The sequence below is a fragment of the Falco naumanni genome, chromosome 2 (genome assembly GCF_017639655.2).
Source record: "Falco naumanni isolate bFalNau1 chromosome 2, bFalNau1.pat, whole genome shotgun sequence".
Lineage (NCBI taxonomy): Eukaryota > Metazoa > Chordata > Aves > Falconiformes > Falconidae > Falco > Falco naumanni.
The window spans coordinates 13,191,701-13,215,757 of record NC_054055.1 but is presented as its reverse complement, the minus strand read 5'-3'; the positions used below and the strand labels follow the sequence as shown (position 1 = coordinate 13,215,757).

The 24,057-nt window shown below is 35.3% G+C and overlaps 1 protein-coding gene across 6 annotated transcripts in view; it reads left to right on the top strand.

Moving 5' to 3' along the window:
- The window catches only part of NBEA (neurobeachin), a 506,742-nt gene that overhangs the window by 96,787 nt on the left and 385,898 nt on the right, over positions 1–24,057 (top strand). For all 6 annotated transcript variants that reach the window (XM_040584007.1, XM_040584004.1, XM_040584003.1 and 3 more), the window contains exons 3-6: positions 4,028–4,128; positions 4,360–4,455; positions 8,188–8,309; positions 17,836–17,962. In XM_040584007.1, coding sequence (XP_040439941.1) covers positions 4,028–4,128; positions 4,360–4,455; positions 8,188–8,309; positions 17,836–17,962 — 446 coding nt within the window. The remainder of the gene's footprint in view (positions 1–4,027; positions 4,129–4,359; positions 4,456–8,187; positions 8,310–17,835; positions 17,963–24,057) is intronic.

Genomic DNA, 24,057 nt, shown 5'->3' with positions numbered 1-24,057 from the left:
AGTTTTCTGTATATCATGGGCAGGGATTTAACAAAGTCATGCTTTGTAGGGTCTTTTCTCTGATAACTGAAAATTTACAAGAATGTGGAGGGTTTTGGTAATTATTTGAAAAGTCATGGAAGCAACAAAATTCATCATTTTGTTTTTATCCCTTGATTTCCACAAGCACCTCACCACCCTTTTATAAATGGCAACAATGCTGGTAATAAGTCAGAAGTAATAAATTTGTTCGTGTAATAACTAGTTCAGTGGTGGGCACTTGAGATGACAAAATCAGAGACAATGAATGCAGTATCTGTGTTCCCTAATCTGCTACGCAGACGCTGATGTCATTTGCCCTAAATATTTTTATTAACTTTCCAAACCCAAAGAAAAAAGAACATTTGTGGCAAAATTATTTTTAACATTCAGGGAGGATGTTATGAACAAGACCTGTGTTAGTGCTTAGTCCTAGGGAGTTATCTACCACTTTTTTTCCCAGAGCAGTTGCTGCTAATACTCTGTCAGCCTAATGTTTTGCATTTGACTTTTGTAATTTTTAAAGGGTACAGGTTTTCTGTTTTTTTATTTGGGGGGGGGGGGGGTGGGGCAGGGTGGAGTTTGTTTTTAGGTCATCTCACTTGTTGCTTTGTGAAACACTGTGATTAGACCTAGGTAAGGTTTAAATAGACGAAACAGGCATAACCTTTGTTTTATGTTCTGACAGCAAGCTTTCAAGACCAGTTTAAGTCTGAAGCCACTGTCCTCTGGTTTCATGAAAGTAAGACAACAGCAAGTAAACATGTGCCCAACCTTTTGCAGTTAGAACTTGTCTTTGGGATAGTGTGGCTGTAGTACCTACAGAAAAGTCTGAACGGTGGATGAGAAGGTATCCTGAGCTCGTACAGAGTAGATATGTCTCCCTTGATCCCCATTTTATTGCCTGTGGTTCTGTTGTGATACTGTAGCTTATTGTTCTAAAACAGCTGGAACTGAATTCTTAAGCACTGAAACAGTTCCTAGTTTTAAGCAAAAATGTTAGGGTTTGGCTGCTCTGTCATTAATAGGCTGTTAACAAGTGTTTCGCTTTCAGCTGGTTCCATAAGAAAAACTGCAAAATGATGACATTCTCTATTGCCAGTCTGTAGAAATTAATTTACTTCACCTACAGAGTTAAAATTCAAAATTTCATGACAATCTTATTAAAAGGTTAAGGGAAGTTTTCCTGAAGCTGGGTTTCCAATGCTGTTTAATATGTCTTCTAAAGCTTATGCCATCCCATTCATTTTAATATGTGCTCATTATTACTTGAGAGACAGGCAGGATCTTTTACCCTTGGTTTTTTCCTATTAAATGACATAATAAAGCATTCCTTCAAGGTTTCTGTTTAATTTATAGATCATATGTAAACTGCTTAGTATGAAATTAGTCAGGAGGTTCCATTAACAGAAATAAAACCTGTTGCATTCTATGCATTTTAGAAATGCATTAAAAATGAGAAACAGTGCCTGTTTTCTCCTTCTGGACTTAATATTATTTTATACAATCTTGTTTCTGAAATGAGATCATAGATACCAGTTATATACAGTTATATATGAGATCTTATTTAATGCAAAGAAATTAAGTAAGCATTTTAAAAATTCAGTTGTAGTATGTTTTGTGAATTTTGTCCATTTATAGATGAGTGGATTATTAGGATTTATAAACCAGCTGTGGACTGACTCTTTTGTATGAGATTTCTAATAAGGATGGACAAAGTTATGTAATAGAGTACAGTTCTTTTGAAGTCTTATTAAACTGAAACAAGAAACAAACCTTCTTTAGAGGTGTTTACAGCAATAGCTTGAAGTGGCATTAAGTGCTTTGACTTCCACAGTTCTTTGCTTTCTCTTTATTTGTTATCTACTAGGCTTCAATCCTTCAGGTCTCTGTTTTACCCAGAGTTACGTTGTTAGGGAGCTTACATTTATTTCTCTCCATCAATGTTTTATTCATTTTTCTAATGCCTGTGAGTTATCAACGTCTTCAGTAGAAATAAGAAATTTTCTGTGCCACAGGGTAGTACAGGGCTATAACAATGAGACAAAGCAGCACATGTTCAGTGTTTTTAAAAACCTGCCAATCATTTCTGTGTTTGACTGTATTAGTTTACCCTTTTGTCATCTGTGTTTGAAGATTATTTTATTTAATGATGTTCTGATTTTCACCTAAGAACTTTGCTTCTATACAACAATTTCTCTATGTAAAAGAAGCAAAGTTTGAAGTAACTTAATGTAAAAAGCAAGTTAAAACTACAAATAAGAATTGGGAAATTCTCAGCCAGACTGGTGTTCTGGTGGTTGCTTGTGCTGATTTGCCTTTCAGCGTGTTGCTGTTCTCAATTTCTAATCACGTACGATATGTGCAATCACTGCCAGCTTCACACTGCAGGCTGGAGGCTGTGCAGCTAAGGGGGCAGATGCTTGTAGGTACCAGAGGAGGAGCTGAGTCATAGAATTCACCATCATAAAAGAAAAGGTGGTTTAGTTTTTGTAGTTTTATTTTGCTTTCTCTTAATAAATTCTGTCACAAATACGATGTAGCACTAATTTTAAAGGGGAGATTAAATAAACTCTTCCTTTAAAGAAGGGGGGGGTGGGGGGTGGAAATCTATACCTGAACATTAGGAATATATTCAGATCTTATGGTGAAAATGTCTGCAAATTACAGTGTTCTTCTTTTGCTTTTCCTGACGTGCTTTTTCACTCACTGAACAGCTTACTGTGTCCTGTAAATTAAGTATTTCATTCTTCATACATGCCTTTTTCTTACTGAGGACCAGAGGTTGGATGCATAGTGGAACAAGTTAAATAGATATGATGGTTTTACTCAAAAACACATGTGCAGGGATTTGCAGAGAGAAAATTTGTTTTAAAACAACATGTCAGCGTGAAATGTCCTTGAAAAGGAGGGATGCTTTTTAAGACTACTCTTTGACAGTACCTGTAAGAGTCATCCTTTCACTAATGAACAAGGAGAATATGTAGTCCTGCAAATAAGATATAAACTTATTCAGTTCTTCTACAAGTTTAACAGGGGGAATTTTCTGATTGTTGTGCAGATTGAAAAAGTTTACTAATGCTGATTCTATTGTGTCATAGCCTTTTTGTTTTGGAAACTGTGCTTCACTGCTTGATCTCTGAATTAAATTTCTTATGCCATATCTGTGAAGATAAGCAAATTATTTTGCTTCCTACTAGAGGAAGTAGTAATTCTTAAGTAGTGTATATTTTATTCCAGAAGAAAGTGTGGGCTATAAGGTGAGGGCCAGCACCCCACAATTAAAGATCCAAGCACTAGCAGTAATTTTAAACCTGATATTCTCTGAAAAGCAGGCTATGTAATGCTACTACTTTAATAATTTATGGGGTTTGAGATGTTTTAATGAAAGCTGTATTACATATATTCGTGAGCAATTTTGATCACTTCTTTTAGTTGTGGTCTTATTATTGCTTTCTCACTATGATTTTTTTTTGAGGGTTTTTGTTTGTGGGTTGTTTGGGGTTTTTTTCCCCTGGCCTTTCATTTTGTTAAAAATTGGAAGCATTATCACTGTAGCAAAACTGTGGGAACCATACAGATTCTCAGTATAATGCACTGTGCTTAAGATAAAAAATACTGTCAAGCATCTTTTAGATCAGAGGTTTTTGAAAAATGCTAACTTCAGAGGAATGAAGAAACACTTGTTCCAAAAGTGTGTAACAGAATGGAGCAAGCAGAAAGTTCACCATGTATGATGAATGTTGTAAAATGGGAAGAATTAATTCATCATAAATCTAATAAGTACTTTGTTCAAAGTGTAATGCAAAATCTAAAACTGCATATGTAAATTTATTTCTAAAATAACTAAAACAGCAAGAATATGAAATCCTTTGTAAAATATTTAAGGCAACTAAGTTTGATTTTTAGAATTTGTGAGTACACCTACATTTAAAGGTATTAACTTTTTCAGCTTTTTTGTCAAAACAATGAAATTCAGAGTTCAGAATAACTTTATTTTCCTTTGAAGATCTTCTAGTTGATATGTTGGGGGTTCTTGCCAGCTACAGCATCACTGTCAAAGAGTTGAAGCTTTTGTTCAGCATGCTTCGAGGAGAAAATGGAATCTGGGTAAGCTGTGATCAGATAAAGCATTGTCATTCCATTAGAGCCTGAAGTTAATGTAAATTGTCTCCTGGGACATATAAACTTGAATATTTGTTTTCATGTTGATTGAACGTATGAAGTACTTTTGCTAACTACTTTAATTTGCTGTGTTGTTTGAAAACCGTCCGGTTTCTGTTGTAGCCTAGAGTACAAAATGGTTGTATTGACTTTTGTGCAATTTCCTTGTTTTCACAGCCAAGACATGCGGTTAAACTATTATCAGTCCTCAATCAGATGCCGCAGAGACATGGGCCTGATACCTTTTTCAACTTCCCAGGCTGTAGTGCTGCAGTAAGTTTACAACCAAAATACTACAACTTGAGGATCAGATATGTTTCTCCTCATTTGCATTTGCTTTCATTTGGTTTCAGAAATTCTTGAGAAGTAAGCAAGAGGGGAAATACATGCTTGAGTAGTGCAGACCTTGCCTTCCATAAGTTTGCAAGGTAGTTGTAGTGTTGAGAAGCTGCACTTGTAAGGACGGAATGTCAACTAGGAGATTTTTGTCTGGGGAAGTTATCATAGAATTGAAAACTGAAAATTCCAAAGAACAGCATTATTTTATTTGAGTAACGTAATTGATGCTATATAGACCAGAGGCTTGAGGAAGAAAACAGGGATGAGCTTGTCCATGTCATCACAGTTTACAGTGGCAGCTGAGTCATAAGCTTTATTATAGCTTTTTGTCTGAAATCCATCAGCTGTTTCCTTTCCCTGAAGGCAGTGATTTAAATGCAGTCTTCTTTTGGCTTTAATATTTGAGATAACTTATGATGATGTAATTGTATTCCTTTCTGAACCTTCTCAAATAGACATTTTCTCTTCCATTCACTGCATGTATGTTCAGAAAAGCCCAAGAATAAATTCAAGTATTGTATACAGATCTATAAATGTGATTATTTAGGCAGTAAATACAAATGCTTACAAATAAGAAATCCAGATTTGAGGTTCGATTCCATTCTGGTATGGAATAGTATGTGCTTATGGTAGAACTTGAAATCTTTTAAGGGGAAGTAATCCTGAGATCTCTGTCTTTTCATGCCAGTGCGTGAAGGATGGTAGGAGCTTTTCTTGGGCTGTTCTGCTTTTACTTCCTCAATAGCATTGATAGTTGTATTCAAGCATAAACCACCACCTCCTGTTCTTTGTGAATACAGCTGTTGGTGTGGCAGATTGCATTAAGGAAATAAACTTGCTGAAAATCACTGTTTTTCACCTGGGTTATTTTTGGCTGGATCACTTCCTTGATCTTGTTTGATATTCAGCTGCACAAACAGATGTGTCAGCAAAATGCATAGGGCGGATTGTGTAAGGGATTAATTACTGAGTTTTGAAAGACACAGTTTAATTTGCTACTGCTAAATTAAAACCACAGTTAACCTCTCCTAAAAGTACATGCAGCAGCAAGACAGCTGTTGCAGAATATGAATGTCTATGATGACACATGCTGCTTTGACATTTCTGGGCTTCAGAGGCAAACCCTGATGAAATGTCTCTCTTAAATTTAATTTTGTATCAGAGCTTCAAGAAAAGTTCTGCAGGGGAAGAATTCCAAACATTTCTCTCTGTCCAAAGAGGTGCATCAATTACAGGAGCATAAAGATTTTCTGGATTGAAATGCACAATAGGCATTTCTCTTTCCTAGGTTAGGATCTTGTTTCACATCATTGACTGTGCACCTGTAAATCAAGAAATTTCAGTTTCAAATTTACATGTCTTGAGTAGTGCATGTTGGATTACATTGTGAAGTTCTGGAGAAAAATCATCCTCTCAAGTGGACCAAGGGCAATTACTTACAACGCGACCCAAACAACAAAGCACTTAATTAGAAGAAAGAGACTGGATATGACCTAGTTTACTGGCATTGAGTTCAGGTTTTCAGCTGTGATGCACAGCAATGACATCAGACAGAGAAACAGCATAATATTTACTTGGCACGATAAATATCAGATTGGCCCTCTTTAAAATTGGGTGCATTCTCCTCGTATAGCCAAGGCTTCAGTGGCAGTATGAAAAAGCCAAGAGTCTACTGATCTTGTCTACTGATAGAGCCAGTCTGCTGATCTGCTGGTGAGAGCTTTTCCCAGGCTCTTCCCAGTACTGTTACATCTGTGCTAGTCTGTGTAAGTAGCACAGGAGTCACCGCATTAGGAGACACCCTGTGGTGGTGGCAGTATTCCCAGGTGTTCCTGTCTTTTCCTGTTTCAGGCAGGGAACTCCCTCTCAGGAGGCAGGAGCGATGTCCCAAAAGTTCCTTGAAATGTTTTGTACTGAGCAGTTAGAACCAGGCTAGCAGCAGAATTGGTGTTACTACTTTTGTCTAGTCAAATGCTAGAATAATCTGAGCACGTTGCTGTATCTGATTCTAAAATTTACTGTGAGTTCCCCATCATTCTTACTTACCTATTTCTCTGCTCTTAAAACTTTCTCAGCAATTGCCTTGCATATAAAAATAATGAAAAGTCAGTCCCACTCTGTACTTGCTACGTTGGCATAGAATCCTAGTGTGGTTATTCTGACTCTGTTGCCCAGAGACTAATGTCCATTCTCATTTTAAGCAACGAACGAGTTTGTTACGTTTCTTTGTAGTCTTCATTATGAATCTGGACAGGACACAATTTGAGCACTCCTGAGCACTTTCCAACTGCGACATTCTAAGCATCACAGAATCATGGAAGGGTTGATGTTGGAAGGGATCTCTGGAGGTCTTCTCGCCAGCTTACCTAGTCTGAAGCAGGGCAACCTAGAGCAGGCTGCCCAGGACTGTGTCCAGATGGCTTTTGAGCATCTTCAAGGATGGAGACTTCACAGCCTCTCTGGGCAACCTGTACCAGTGCTCAGTCAGTATCACTGATGGCTTTGATAAGAACCCAATGTCATCAGTACAAGGATTAACTAACTAGTCTTTATTATTTTGAAATGTGATAAGAGTTAAAATGATCTTAATGAAACTGAAAAATATCAGTTAAATAATCTTAGAAATAACATGCTATTTTTATTTATAAAAATATTTTCTTCTGGTTTGCATTCACATACAACTTATTTCAAGAAGCACTATTAAAGGCTGTTTATTCCTTAACTACTTTTGCATGAAATATTCTATATTTTGTCTGATGGAGGGAGAAAGAATTTATTGTAAGTAGTGCCTACTACAGTAATCTCTAAGTTACTACAACCATTTAAGTTCTTAGATTTTTTTATATTACTTCAATTTTTGTATAGTTCTGATACTGAGGGGAAAAAATATTTCATCTTTTATTGGTATTATAGAAAACACTTACTTTGTAAGTGACCTGGGAAGTTCATCTTGTCTGATTTCTTCTCTAACGAGTACCTAACTTCAAAGTTAGATCAGGTATTCAGGGTCTTGCCCAGGGATAGAGTTCTCTCAAAGCTCTTCATTAGTCAGCCCACACAAAAAAAATGAATGAAAAAACAAATTTCTTCCCAGGCCATGCCTTACTATTAATGTGTTTAACTGAGTAGGGGGATAAAATTTTCAGTCTCTTACCTTACTAAGTGTGTATGGGAAAAAAACCCAACTGATAGTGCTCTTGAATGTCAGAAAACAACCTATTTTATACTGTAGCTTTAACAGTGAATCTCTCAGCCATTTCTTGGGATTCATTTGACCTTAATGTTTAACTCTATTGATAAGATGCATACTTACTGAAGGCTGAATTTATAGTTTAATTTCTGCAGAAGTCACTTTTCTGTTTTTTTCTCTTAATATTGCCCGTTCACAAATTTAATTCCATGTCTTCTATTGGTAGGATTTATGTAATTAAAATGGAAGTATTTTAAAATAGATGGAAAACCAATGCATTTATTCAAAAGCACTATTTGAAAGGTGGGGTTTCTTTTGTATATATTGTTCTTTAATATTTGAAAGTTAAAGCAGATCTGGAGGTCTAGAATGACAGGATTTTAGAGGGGCATTACCTTTAACAATACTTCTAAAAAAAATCATTTCTTCACTTGCTGTTTCCTTTTTCTCCACCCCCCACCCCACCCCCCCTCCAGGCAATTGCATTGCCTCCTATTGCTAAGTGGCCTTATCAAAATGGATTTACTCTTAACACCTGGTTTCGTATGGATCCACTAAACAATATCAATGTAGATAAGGATAAACCCTATCTCTATTGGTAAGTAACTTATAATGCTGCAGTTATGGTTTGGTTTGGCTTCCTAATAACAGTTAATCTTTCCCATTGTTTTTAGTTTCTGACATACTTCCCCTCCCCCTCCCCCCCCCCCCCCCCCCCATTACCCCATTATCTACAGATTTTAATGCTGCTTACTTTATACAAGCTCTTACAAAGTCTTCTGTCCTTTTTGCTTTGCAATTTATAAATTCATGGATGCAAGTTATATGCTTTGTAGGTAAACCTTAAAATCTAGTGTGGTGATTTCTTTAGGAATTTTAAAATACATGATTTCTTAGAGCTGTAAACTGAGAAAATGTCATTGTATTTTCTGTTTGGTGTTTAAGATCCTTGGCTGATGTCAGTACTACAAAACAAATCTGTTATACTCAGAGGGCACTGTTTGCATGTTATCTAGAGGTTATAGAAAGTAGATCTGTGAATATAAAAATGGCTCACTGATCACCTGTTCCCAAAAGTGAAGCTATATTTCATAATACATTAGTCGCAGGACAGACAATTTTAGTTTACTTAGGTTTGCTGTTGTGATGAAAATAGAAATAAGTCACATCCTTAGTAAAGTCCTCTGATACTTAGAAATTATACAATAATAGTAAAAATGTGTATTTTATTGGTCAATCATGAAAAAAGTTTTTTTCAGAAGTTAATTGTATACTGCTCAAGTATGGTTGTCTTAGCTGAATTTAAAAAAAAGGAATTAGGAAAATAAGGAACCTTCTGTTGTGTCAGAGCATGCTGATATTTTCTTCAGAACTTCTTCGTTCTTTATGTGTTTGCTATTTAGTATGCTTACCTTTTCTCATATTCTTAAAGACTGTGTATCAGCTGTGCAGAAAGATGAGGGCTGAACATAAGCAAGATCTATCAAGTTATATCAGCTCAGGAAAACAAGAATAGCAGCAGGAGGGATGTAACCAAAGTAACGTTTCTCACTTTGTAGTCATTTCAGGTAGTCTAAAGAGTAGTAGTTTTTAGTAATCAGCTGAGGAGAGGACCAGTAGATGGGGTCTCAGGAAGTTACTTGTACTATCGATACATAAAAATCTTACTATGCTTTTACTTGACAAACTAGAATAATTCGTATTTTTTATGGAACAAATGTCTTCTTAAAAATAATTCAGGTTTATTCCGAAGAAAAAAAAAAAAAAGATACATTTTCTCTAAATTACCATCTGGTATAATGCTTTTCCATGTGTCCGTTTTCTGCTAAGTGCTAGAGTTATTTTACCATGGAGACCTTTTCAAGCTGTTGGCTATAGCTGTTTTTATTAGTATGATCTATATTTTATTTATTTTTTTCAGTCTGTCAAGGACAGTAACAAATGCAATTATAGGACTGAACATGCATACAGGAATTTAACATGATAATTTGTTTCTTGGCCAGAATTTGTTTCAAAATTGGCAATCTCGGGTGATGTGTTTGATTTGAGAATTTTTTACTGCCTCTGAACAGGAAAAGCATACTCCAAAGCTGCACAGCCTGTGATGCATGCTGCTTTCCTTATAGTTAGTAGTCTAGAAAGACCTTTAGCTTGAGTGATATGATTCTTTCCGATTGCAATATGATGCAGAAGCAGCAATGGTATTAGGTTAGAATAACTTCAGATGCTCTATTATTTATTCTTACATATATTTTATGCTGTGATGTAGTTCTGATTTTTGTTATGATCTGATTACAATTCTAAGATTTTTGAGCATGTTTTTTAAACATATTTTTTGCATCAAAATAGTTTAAAATTCTTCATGTGTTAAAGTTTCCTCAATATTTATATTTGTGTCAGAGGGAATTTAATTCTGGTTCTGTTTTTACATATATTGATTTAGAACTTTTCTTTAGCCTATATTCACTTTGCTACAAAGAAGTCGTATAGCTTAGAGTAATTGCTACGTGTATGTGTCTTCAATAAACGGAATTTTCCTTGAGTAGTGTTTGGTTTTGAACATCTCAATGAATAAACCCTGAAAAGCTGCCCTTTGAGTTATCAAAGAAGCCTGAATTTCTTCCTTCAAAAGAATTCTGGGTCTTACCTTAACATTATATGCTAAAGAAAGTTGTTTTTTTTTTAATTAACATACTTCTTACTAGGTATAACCATTACATTTCCATATTTGCTTAAAAAAAAATCTCCACTGTCAGTATGATTTAGCTGTAGTAAGTTTATATAGTATCTGTTTATTAGATTGATTACAATAAAGAGTCTTGCAGAGTAAGAAAACTTTTTTTTTTTCCTATGAGTTTATCTTTCCCCATGGTTGATGTGTGCTTTTCTTGGTTTTCATTTTTTTTTCTGTTTTCATAACCCAGAATATACCAAAATAATGTCTTCTATATTTTGTTGTTACAGCTTGGAAACCTTGAGAGAAAGTATAGCCCCAAAACATATGGAGTTTCAACTCTCTTATTGTAGTGCACTAAAGGATAACCTCTCTAGTATAATCATAGGTATCTTGCTAATTGCACAGACTCTTCAATTAATATTTGGGCACATCTGTGCTGAATTAATGGCTTATTATCTGACACACACACACTTGCACACACATAGCTTTAATCACAGTTCAGTGTCTCGCTTTCTTATATTACCTTGTGTTATGTGTTATATGTAAAAGGAGAGTTTTTCTCAAGAGCAGGAAATAAGACTTCAGTGGCTGACAAGGTGGAACTTGGCAAGTGCTTTGTATGAGCCACAGAAAGATGTCAGTCTTACAGAAATCAAATGCCAAAAATGGTTCTGTTTAAATATAATGTAAATGTAATACACGCAAGGGAAACTGAATTTGCCAACCTCAGAAGGAAATTAGGAACAATACAAATTCTTGTCATTTTTACATGGTGGCTTAAACCAAGCCATAATTAATAAGTAGAAACAGGAAAAATATTCAAATTAAATCATTTATCTAAACTTCTTTACAGAGATTTTAGACTGCCACATGAAAAGTTCAGTCACACAAAACCACCACCAAAAGGAAGGTATCAAAGTAGAGATTTATTTTCTTTTAGTGTGCTTTTTGAGCATGTATATTTTTATGTTTAACTAGGTGAAAAATGTGTCATATTGATTAACTCTTTCTTCAGAGTTTCTTCTTGAAAGTCATCTGTCTTCTAAGAGATCTTTGTAGTAAAAGCAGTAACACAGTAGCATGCACAACTTCAGAGAAGACTCTTGATTTGAAGCAGAGGTACTGAAAGCAAAGTCAGCTAGAACAGATTCCTCAGGACCTGCTGCAGTTAGGTTTCTGAGTATCTTCACAAATGGAAACATCACAACCCCACCGGGAAACCTGTACCAGTCTTTGACCACCCTCACAATGACAAAGGTTATCAGTTTCAATTTGTGTCCATTGTGTCTTGTCCTTTCAGTGGATATGACTGAGAATTCTGTGGCTCAGTTGTCTTTACTCCCCACCCGTCAGATATTTGTACACATCTCTTCTCCAGGCTAAACAGTCCCGTATCTCAGCTCTTCTCATGTCAGAGGCTTTGATCATTCAGTCCTTTGCTGGACTCAGTCTAGTATGTCCATGTCTGTCTTGTACTGTGCAACCCAGAACTGGACATAATAATCCAGGTGTGGTCTCTGCAGCGCTAACAGGGGACGAATCACCTCCCTCAACCTTCTGGCAATGCTTTTCCTAATGCAGCCCAGGATTTCACTAGCTGCCTTTGCCACAAGGAGGGTGCATTACTGGTTGGTTCATGGTCAACTTACTGTCCACCCAGACTATCAGGTCCCTTTCTGCAAAGCCACTTTCCAGCTGGTTAGTACCAAGCATATGCTGGTGCTTGGGGCAGTTCCTGCTCGGGGGCAGGACTTTGCACTTCCCTTTGTTGATCTTAATGAGATTCTTTTTGGCCTGTTTCTCCAGCCCTCTATGGTTCTTCTGAATGACTGCACGCTTACCTGCTATATCAGCTGCTCCTTCTGATTTTTTATAATCTGTAAGCTTGCTGGAGGTGCACTCTGTCTCACCATTCAGGTTATTAATGAAGAAGCTGAACAAGACTGGATGCAGTACTGACCCCTGGGGTACTCCAGTAGTAACTGGCCTCCGACTGGACTCATACCACTGATGACAATGCCCTTAGCTCAGCATTTCAATTAGCTTTCAGGCCACTTATGTAGCTCATCCTTCAATAGTTTGTCACTGAAGTTATTACAGTGTGTAAAGGTTCTTCCCCATCCTCCAAGCCAGTATTGTAGAAGGCTGTCAGTTTTCAGTTGGTAAATCCATGCTGTCTATTCCCAATCACCTTCTTAGATATGATCCAGGCTTTAAGTGAGTGCAAAAAGAAGCGGCCAGGGGCCTTTCTGGTGGGAGAGTGCCATTATATCATCTTGTCCATGATGTGAAAACTAATGCTTAAAAATAGAGAAAGGAAGCAAAGAAATGCTTTCACATTTGCCAGATGTAAGGGAGAACTGCTACAGTTCTGTAATTAGCTAAATGCTAAGTGCTGCTTCAAGAACTGTAAGCCAATTTGTTTTTTCTTTAAAAAAATGTAAATTAATTATCTCTGAGGATGATGTTGGGCAGCTCCTAAGTGATAGTCTATTAATACTTGAATATTGGAACAGTATTGTAGATTTCTTACCAATTACTAAATGAATGTGACAATCCTGGAAGGAAATTAGAAGCCCTTGACATTTGGATGATAAATAACAATAAGGAGAAAGTTTTGTTGCAGAGCTGTCAGGTTCAAATGGTAACCTTCAGAATTCTATAGCACAAACTTTAGTATAAGCAAACCAACATCATATACCTAGCAGTGAATGATGGGTGCCACACTTACAGAATTAATAGGTATGTATTAGAAAGCACTAATTACCGAACGATGTTGAGCGTTATTGTAGGTAACAAACTGACCATAAACTGCTTTTTCATTGCTCTAACTGAAGAGATAATATGGTCTTTTCAAGGATAATCTGAACAAATAGAGAAGAGAGGAACAGTGATGTAATGACTTCCTGAAATCTTGGCAAAAGCGTTACTGGAATACCATTTACAGTTAAGAACCGCGACTTGGCAAAAATTAGTAGTATTCAGAGAAAACTCTGGAGTGAACTATCCTCTGGAAAACACATTTTTTAATTGTTTAAAATTGGTTTAATTTTTAAAAACTTCCAAGAAAAAAAAGAAAAGGATGAAATTAAGGATGCTCTGGACTTCTGTTTTCAGAATTTATGCAAACTCTGATGTTGGTAGATAGCTTAATCTGAGATCCAGTGGGTAGACAGCAAAACAGGAAAATTAAAACTTTTAGACACACAATACTATGGTCATTTTATCACAGTTATAATAAGACACAGTATAATAATAATAACAGAGTTTAATAGATCGTTGGAAATGTTTCCTCAAAAATGAGGTGTAGATTCTTTGTCATAAAGACAGTGCAAATCTATGAATTTAGGGCTAACTTTAGGCATGCTCCAAATGGGAAGCCTCCAGCCTCTATATCTCTATATTTCTTTCTGCTAAAAAAAATAGATTGGGTGGCATTGCTTCTGTGTAAGGCCTGGAATTTGATAAAATCAATCCAGATATTAAGATTGTTTGGTTGGTGGGGGTTTTGTGTTTCTTTGTTTTGTTTTTTTAAGAGATGTTCTTTCAAATTGTGTATTGGACTTTGTAAAAGAATTAGAGGGTGAACTGAGGCTGAATTATCATAATTGTTGCTTTTTGTCCTTAAAACATCCAAGTGCTTCCACAGTCATTTAATTGCAGAATGGCTAAAACTTCTGAAAGAGTGTTCTAAATCTTCTTTTTACTGATGTAGGGACAAGGAAAACAAACAAACAAACAAAAAAGCCACAAAGCCAAGCTGTCTAGACTTTTCAGTCCTTCTCTAGAGCTAATAATAATAGAGATAATGCAGAACAGTTGGAAAAGCACATAATGGAATTTCAAAGTTAGTAGAAAAGAATCCTTGGGTTTGTTTTTTCTTTAGGAAAGAATGAATTAATATCTTCTCAAACTAAGTGCTATGTTCATATGTTAAATTGCTTGTAAAATCCTAAGCTAAAGAAACTGGAATCACTGAACTGTTTCACTAGTGGATGGAAGAACGCTTACCTGCTATTCAAGTGCAATAACATCCAGTAGCTGCTTTGAGAAACTGTCTGTAATGAAACATAACTATAAGGGTTTTATGAACAATCTGTGGTAAAATTGTATACCAGCTGCTATGGGAGGTAGTTAAAGGCTCATAAACCCATATGGCTGTTAGACAGTACTGCTCTTGTTGTCTCTGTGCATTTCATCTTTGAATGTGGCAAGTTCTACATGTGTAGGTAATTGGTAAGAGGATTTTGGTGCAGTATCCTAGAGACCAGTCCTAGCCTACTTTACCTTTGGCAAGAAATAAAATGTGAAGATTAACATAATTTGTATGTTATAATGTTAAGGCAGAGAACATATTTCAATTCTGTTTCTCGACTACTGTTGTACTAAAATGCTAATTCATTTGGGGGAAAAAAAAAAAGTAAAATCTTGGCCAATGTTCATGTTTAGAAAATCATACATTTTATTCCAAGATGAAGAGTCCTGCTAAGAAATGAGCTATTTTTTAATTATTTCATTGCTTTCTTGTCTTCATGTGATGAACATGTAAAGACAATTGAGTGTTTTAAAATTTCAAGAGCAGTCCGGTTTGCCATAATGCTGACAAAATCAGCCCAGTAACTGGGGCAGTTAGGAAAGGGAGAAATTTTAAAGGTGTAGACATTTCTTCCGGAGGGATTCTTTTTGTTGTTTTTGTTGTTTTTACAGTGTTCTCAGAGTATAACAAAATGTTTACTAGCTCCTGTTCAGAGTAGTAGGATGCATTCTACACAATTTTAATAATGTTTTATCAGGGAAAAACATGATGGTATTTTCAATGATTGGATGTTGGTAATTTAAAAAAAAATAAATATATATTTGGCATCTATAATCAGATAATACTACACCGTACGTCAGACTGTAGTGGATCTGTGCAATTTTTTTCTATATCCTTCAGAATTGGGTTCTGTTAGCCAGAACCATTTTAGCTTGTAGGGATGACTTAAGTTGCTGAGAAACAAATTTGGCATTGTGAGAGTTGCAACTACCTGGTGAAAAGTTCTTTGAATGGCATAAAGCCCCAAGGAGGTGACTCAAAGTGTCAGGGTAGCCCACAACACATTCAGTTGTTCTTACTGTAAAAACTGTATTTTAAGGTATTTAACCTTCATTTTATTGTACAGAATTCAGTACTGTGGTCATGCAGGTTGTGTATATGGGTAACACAGGTTGCATACGTACATGAGTAATATTCTCCCATGAGGCTGTTCGCTGTTCCTTTAGTTGTGGGGTGTAGCTGCCTATGGGGTGCTTGTGGAAGCCAGATCATTGAAATGATCCGTGTCTCCAAAAGACACAAGAGAATGGTGGTGGTACTGTCTTCACTGTTCAGGTCGGTGGTGATGGGCAGTATGTAATTTTTCTTCTTCATTCTTAGATTATATCTTAGGTTTATTTAGAAGACTTTTTAGGCTTATTAAAAATAGTGCCCTTGTTTTGCAAGGAGGGTTGTGTGAAAGCCTGTACAAAGGGCTGTGGCAGGGAATAATGCTCCTTTCCAGTGCAGCAGCTTGAGGGGAGAGAGAATTTTGTACTATGCATTGAGGCAGATAGAAGTATGAAGAAACCCCAACCTGGATTTGGGAAAATAAAGCTTCTGCAGCACCTTAACAAGTTGCTAAAGGGAAAGAGCAAACCAAAGCATGCCTCAAAGCTAACAGAACTACCCTGATGATATGAGACCATTAGGCATCGTATGCTGCAACTCATAAGATGACTGAAATCAAGACTGGAAGTAGGGACCTCTGCGCAAGGACACAGTAGGGTGGAGAAGAGTTGTCTATAGGTGTTATTACTTCTGTTTAGACTGATCACTGTTTTTCACATTTAATAGAAGTATTTTAATTAATTATAACAAAAGTGGCTTTCCAGAATTTGAGAATTGGAATGTCTCTTTTTGACCTCAAAAACTTTCCTCAGAGAACATCTAAGCTCAGGATCACACCACCTATCTTTTAAGGCATTCATTTTTTTCAGAACATCATGGTTTATCAGCTATATTTTTGACAGTGAGGAAAAACGAAAATCTGATTCTGTCCTTCAGTAATATATGCATACACATTTAACTGTAAGTTTCTGAAGATGGAACTAGGTCTATAACTATGCAATTTTTCTGCATATTAAAATCAAGAATGTATTTGTGTAGTAGGGTAAGTGAAAATTTCAGCAGCTATTAAGATGAAATCTAAGGTTAGTGTTTGCTCGTACCTTTCACCTCTTAATGTTACTATGACAAACCTGGTAAAAGTGTTTAATGAAAATATTACAACAATCAAACCAGTTAAAATATCATTATTGTAATAATGCAATGTAATAATTGTAATACTATCAAATAGTTTTATACATCACCTACATTAAGAAAATGAGAAATTATGAATTAGTGGGCTACAGGAGTATATACAAATGTTCAAAATCAGTAGTGTCTTTTTTCTTATACTTACAAAGCTTCATTTCACAATTTATGGATGAAGTTCACTATGTAGACCTTGTATTTCAGCCATTGATTATTTTTACAAACTGATTGGTAATGAGTTTAAAAAAAAAAAAGGCTAAAAGCTTTATGAAGTGTACCCTATATTAATGATAGCAGAGTTCTCTTTATTGTACTTGACTTTTCAGAAAGGATTAAGTGACATAGCTGTAAATACGGATTTACCTTTTCAAAAATGCTCTGTGTAATGCCACTCATGAATTTCCACCAGCTACCTTTGCAAAATGGTGTTTAAGAAGTCTAAAATTTCTCTTTAAAATGCTTTTGATTTCATATACAAGTAGAGAAATGTATGAGCTTTCTGCATTATCTGTCTTCATGGTGTTTGTTACAAAAAAGCTAGAAACTCTTATTAAATGTATTTTGTTAAAGCTGTAGTTCTTTATCAATTTGGCAAATGAAAATAGATCCACAACTCAGTTGATTAAAATGTCGTAGTTCATTGGCCTAACTAAATCATAAGTCTGGAAAAGGAAATAATTGTTGTGCTTAGTAATTGCCTTGAATCCAAATTTTTATGTTATACCAGCTGCATTGTTCTCCAAACCCCATAGACTTGCAAGGCACCTCAAATTTCTTCTGTGATGTTTTTTTCTTTACAACATAAATCAGATGTGTTATTTTAAATGATGATGAATTAGGAAACTGAGGGAGATGCCTGATAGATAAAATATTTACCATCTTGTATTTTTGTAAAGGAAAACAGAAAGTACAGAGTTTTAGGATGTAACCTGGAATCAAGTAAGTGATGAAGGTTAGTAGCTCCCCCCAAAGAAGTGGTGGGGGGAGAAGATATAAAGGAAATTAAGTTCACTGTTCCAGGTTTCTTTCTCATAGCAATTTAAAGTAATATTTTGATCTTTTTATTATAGAATAATTCCCTTTTTTCAAATTTCATTAGTGATTCTTTCTTTTCAGTTTCCGCACTAGCAAAGGTGTTGGGTATTCTGCTCATTTTGTTGGCAACTGCTTAATAGTTACATCATTGAAGTCAAAAGGCAAAGGTTTCCAGCACTGTGTGAAGTATGACTTTCAGCCACGCAAGGTAAGCAAAGTGGTATTTACAATAAAGAATAACCTTGAAAATGTGACAGAGTGCTTCTGGGAAGAAGGGTTAAATTCCCATTAGTACCACAATGTTACTAATAATTTCTTATTTGTAAGTAGCTTCTCTGATGGTCATGCAAAGTTTTATGTCAGTTACAGACCAGAATCAATTCAAGAAAAATGTAATAACTTATAAGGTAACAATTCTATAAAGGCAACTTGTTTGAAAATACTGCTTCATTAGCTTCAGATAGAGAAGAACTTAAGTATTTATGAAATGGTTATATTTTATTTTTGACAGGTTGTCCTTCTATTTCTAAACTTTCTGCGCATGGTAACTTTGGTACCAATGTCTGGAACAATTTTGCTGGCAACGCTAGAGTTTCATTATCTGTTACTGGGGGATATGAGGCTCTGAACTTTTTTCAGTTTCAGTGGTGTTTGGGGATTTCTCATTTTTCATAGTAAATCTTGATTATTTCTCTAGATCATGTTAGTGTTCATTTGTACTGTATGCCAATTAGTCCTAGGAGAATGATGATTCTACTGGCTTCAGTGTTTCAGTTAGTTGACCGAAGCATTGACTTTTCTGTCCAGTGAGCATTATGTGTTTGTCGCTGATAGCAGCCTTGTATATATTTTGCTGTGAGGCTTATTTCATTTTTTTATGGCCTTAGAATCTGTATATTGAATGTCAGTGCTTGTTTGATTTTGAGAAGCCAGTCTCTTGGGAAGGAAATGCTATCATTCAATCATCAGCTTTATGTTCTACTATTTTTCTTGTTACACATTTGTGATTCAAAATCACTGATTCTAATTCTGCCATGTAGCTTTGAGGTAGTTTGTGGGTTTTTTAAAAGATACTGAGGTCTTTTTCTAGCATATTACTCAGGGATGTGCAAAGTCTTATAAACACATATCTGAGGAGTGTTGAAATGAAAAATTCTGGTTTGCAAATTTTATTTAATTTGAGAGCCAGAAAAGAGTTTTCATGACAGGTCAGGTTTTCAAAGCAGCACATCTGATGCTACTGATAAACACTTAACCTAGTAACAAATGGAATTGGTAGCTTTTGAATTATGTTATTGATAACTAGCTTTTGGGATCTAGCTAATAATTTCTTTACTTGTAGATGAAGGAGCAGCCTTTCATATTTTAGCAAGATATTCTTTTGATAATTTTTATTATGAATTACTAGTTTGCTTCATGCCATCCCTGGAAAACATTAGCTTTTTCTATTCCACTTCAAATAGTTAATTCTGAAATACTAGTGCATTATACAATATATATTATATATTATACACTATATAGTACATCTCATTATATGAATATCAGTTTCAAATCCTAATCTGCTGATCTGCTGAAGTATGCCCAAATATAACTCCCATGCCAGTGTTATATTTCTCAAAGATTGTGCTTCATACGCTTTGGGTCGTATGTCAGCTTTAGAAAGCATTTGAAATAAATCTTCTAGAATATATTTGCAAGTGGTTTCACATGATATATTTTGTTCATTGTGACTTGTGTGTACGTATATGTGGGAAGGTACATAAAGCATAATGGGGGAAACCTGTTAAATATATCTCCTGGCTCTAACAAGTCAAAATATATCCTGTATAACATGTAGATTGATTTTCTTCATGTTATTTAGGTATTGCATTGGTTCCACTGTGCAAGCATTGAATGTGTAGATAGATACTCAAAAAATGTGTATCCATTTACAAAGCAGCTTACTGTCCAAATGCTAACTGGAGAACTGTAATTTTTGTCATCAGATACACTATTTATTAGCCATTTGCTTATAGACATAGGCACTTTGCCAGAAACTTCATCCTCATTAAACTTCTCAATAATGTTGTTTTAAAATATTTATTGACTCACAATAAAATTATATATTCAAACCACCTGGTCAAAAGCTTTATGTAGGCAGTTCAGAATGATACTATGTTCATGTGAAGATCTTTCCACTGTTAACTGTGTCATATGACACCATTCACAGAATAATATGTAATCTTAATTTAAAACTTTGAGATGTGTTAAGTGGTTATTTTATGTTTTAATTAGTTTATTTTAACAACATTATAAAAGTAAGTATTTATGAAAATACATGGAGAAATTTGGTTATCATATCCCCAAACAGAAAATGAGGCTGTAGTATAATAGACTGACCTCTCAACAGAGCTAAACTAGCTTTGGCAGTGTTGTATTTAACATGTCTATACTGCTTTCTGGGACTCCAAAATGAAAATTTTGTGTATTAGTAACTGCCAGTAATTTTCACACATAGCCTCAGCATCAGTCCTTGTAGAAGTATGAACAGGAAAGCACTGCAGTCAAGAGCAAACAGCTTTTTTGGGGTGTTTCTGATCCTGAACACCTTTACTAATTGTAGTACAGACTGAAATAAGTTCCACATTTTGGGAATACTTAAGAGTGTGATGCCCCATCTCTCTAATTATACGGTGCTACAGAGCAAGAATATGACTTAACTCAGCAGTGGGTGATTAAGCTTGAAAGATTTCAGCAGTATAAAAAATGGGCAGGCTGTTATCTGAAGTGTGTTTGAGTACTGCCTAAGGAAGCTCTTGTTATAGCAGAGAGGCATGGGCTTGGTGCAGTTTGGAAAGAATTATGTAGGGAAGAGCCTGTAAGATGAGTTTAAAAGAAAATTGTGTTACTGACTTTGAAAATTAAAAAAAAAAGGGGGAAAATTTTTCAATTTCAATAAAAACTGAAGAAAATATGTGTGTGAACTTACACAGCTTGGTTTGGTTCATTCTGTAGTACTGAAGTCCTGAAAACAGTGTCTTCAGATACAGGATAGGGCAGAAAGCAACAAAGTGCCTGTACATCAGCAAAAAACATTCCCATAAATGAAACAAAGGTAATACGAAATTGCGACATACATATATACTTGCTTCTATGTATCTACAAAAATAAAACTGGAATATCTATTTTAAATGAGGTTATTGACATAGTAGAAGTATCAGAAGCTTTTCAAGTCAAGTTGACTTGACCATCAGTGGGCACTCATTTCAAATTGTAGTTACAAATGACAGTGGGGCAGCCTTGCCAGTCGACTGATGCCCTGTATTAAATAAAGACTTAACCTAATCAGATAAGTTCATCGTAACAATAAATAGCAAGAGTTCCTGTGCCCTGAAAATCAGTAACTAAGTAGGAAAACCATACTATTCAGATCAAATTGTTAGCCACATGATAAGCATGGTTATAGCATCTGTGATGAACTGGGGAAGATCAGGAAGCATGCTAACATAAAGAAGCTTACATTACTTTGCTATGAACTGGGTGGCATTGTACTAAGACAAGAGTTCAAACTTTTAAATACCAGAAGCATTTTGATTTGTTTCTTTTTGAATCTTTTAGAGAGCTCAAACATTGGCCCTTGCTTGACTTTGAATTGAAAAACGGAGAATATGCTTGGATATACAGGATTTTGCTATTTTTATTTTTAAATTAAACTTCCTTTACTTAAAACAAACAAAAAGAAAGATAAGCAGTTAAAACATCGTCTTTGGTAGTGCTAGAGAAATGGCTTAAATGCAAAGATATAAAAGGCTAAAAGCAAATTCACCATTAATCCAAAAAATCCAATAGAAAGTTTAAAAGCTCCTCACAATGCACCTGAGCACAGATAAATAGCAAATTCGAGACACTGTCAGTAAAAAGAAGATATTCAGAAAGTGGAAGTTGTTTCAAAATGAAGAATGCTTTGAAAAGTATAAGTTATAGCAAATTATATATAAAATGATAAGACAGTTCAATTTTTTCCCCAGTCCATATGGGCAATTAGATGACTAAGGCTTAATAGGAACCCTTGATGAATATGGTGTCATAACAAAAAAGTTAAATCAATTAATTGCATCATTGTTTACTACAAGACAATTCAATGGCGAGGAATCAAAGGAAGTGTCTCAAATTGAGGTGTCAGTAGAAGAGGTAGAGAAATCAACATAAGAGGTAGTAATCAGTTACCAGGACCTTACAGTAGGCACCCCCAAGTTCCAAAGAAATTTGAATATGAAATTTGCCAAACTTTTAATCGTGGTATATCATCTATTTTGTCAAACAAAAGGGTGATGGAAAATTATACAAATTTTAGAAAAAGGCTTTGCTAATATTTAGATTCATATATTATCATGCCTGATTTATTAACCATCAAAATGGTGTAGAAGCTAGAGAAATAGAAAGGAAGAATTAGAAAACACATTGATAAACATATCAGGGACAAAACAATGCAATATTGCACTGGCAGTCTTGTACCCTACTTCTGTTGAATTATTGGAAGTATTTTTACCCTGCATAAGAACAAGTTTGTGAGCCAGTTGATACATGCTATGTGGATTCCCCAAGGACTTTAGCCATTATACTCCCCTGAAAGCCTTAAAGAAATCATGTGATAAGAGAATTTCTATTTGTTAAAATACATGGATGGAAGGATATGAATCAAGTGAGCAAGTAGGAATCTCAGAAGGACCTTTATTTTCCTATTGGTAAGAATGTATTATAGGCTTCTTGGTGGAGTTTGTCGTTCAGTATGTGAGGAATTAGCTTTGAAAACCTATGTTACTTACTTTATCTAGATTGATACTAGTGACAAATATGACACAAAGAGTAAATATTTTTTAATACTTCAGTACTTCCCTGGCTAAAAAGAAGTTAAAGTTTAAGATGTAAATTGAGTTAATTCAAGTCCAGGAGGCAAAAGAGCAATTTTTTTACTGGATTAGTTACAATAATGATCTGGGATAGACTGCGCATGGGCATGTGTATGTGCACGTGCGTTCAGGTAAAGAAAAGCTCAATGTTTTTTGTAGAGCTTGCCTTGTGGGTCAGAGTAGCAGACAGAGGTAGTGCTCTGACAGTAGTGATGCTAAAGGTTTAGAAAAGTAGTGTGGAAGGAGATTTGGACTAGAAGCTGCATGCAGGGTGGGGGGCGAGGGGGAGATTATCAAAAGTAGATCATATCATCTTCCTGAAGTTTGACATGGACAACAAAACTCTCCCAAGACTGCATTGCTTATTTTAGTTCCTTATAGGCTCTGTAGGCAGTGTTTCAACAAAAGTAATGAACTATTTATTTCTAGATGAATGAGTCATCTGTGAAGCTTAAGCTACACACAGGGACAGTCTTACAAACTGGTATGTTGTCAGAAATTCTCTTAAAACATTGTAAAAAAAAATCACAAATAGAAGATAAATGGATAAAACTTGGGGCTTATGCTTGTCAGCTGATTTCTCCTACGGAAGTATCAGAAATGGAAATGTGAATAAATAGTTAGAAAAGGTACAACTCTGAATAGTGCTATTGCAAAGAACGCCTGCTGTTACGATGAAAGAATGTAAAATTGTCATCACTTAGTGGAGATTATTGGTAAATTAACCTTTGAAAGAAAGAGGACAAGGGGATTTTTCTTCTAAGAGGTTTATGTTAGGTGGTGTAGAAGCTTTGAAAAAGAAGTGTTGATGAAAACAGTTCTAGTCATGAGGTTTGCACTTAGTTTCTGATTAGCATAGTCACCAGTTAAGCTTCTAGACTTCGAGTTATGAATATTTTGTTGAATTTATGGTGGGTGTTCCTTTCTGAAATAGAATCTGCCTACAAAATGGGGAAAACATTTGCTTGTTCAGTTGTGGGTTTGATTTTTGATTATTTTTGGGGCGATGGAGGGGTGGGGGTGTATAATGACCTAAAAAAATACTTTGTTCATGGTTCTTAAAAACAAAAACACAGACTGGCCATATGTGACTTCAGAACCCAAAGCTGTAGCAGCACATCCTTAATCTAGTATTGCCCAGTAAATCTGTTTACCTTTATATGCAAGAAGTGAGATACTTCAGTGCTGCTGTTATGATTAGTAGGGTTTTTTCATCCTTCTGTTAACTGTAGGTTTTAAGGAGGGATAACCGAAGACTTATTTTTAAAGACCTGGAAACAGATATGGAAAAATATGTGTATTCTAGTATGTATATACAGATACTACAGATTTATAATAGAATATAACTCAATTCAAGGACTACTGCAACAAGTATTGTCAAAATATATTTTGCTGCATGCTTTTCTTATTTTTA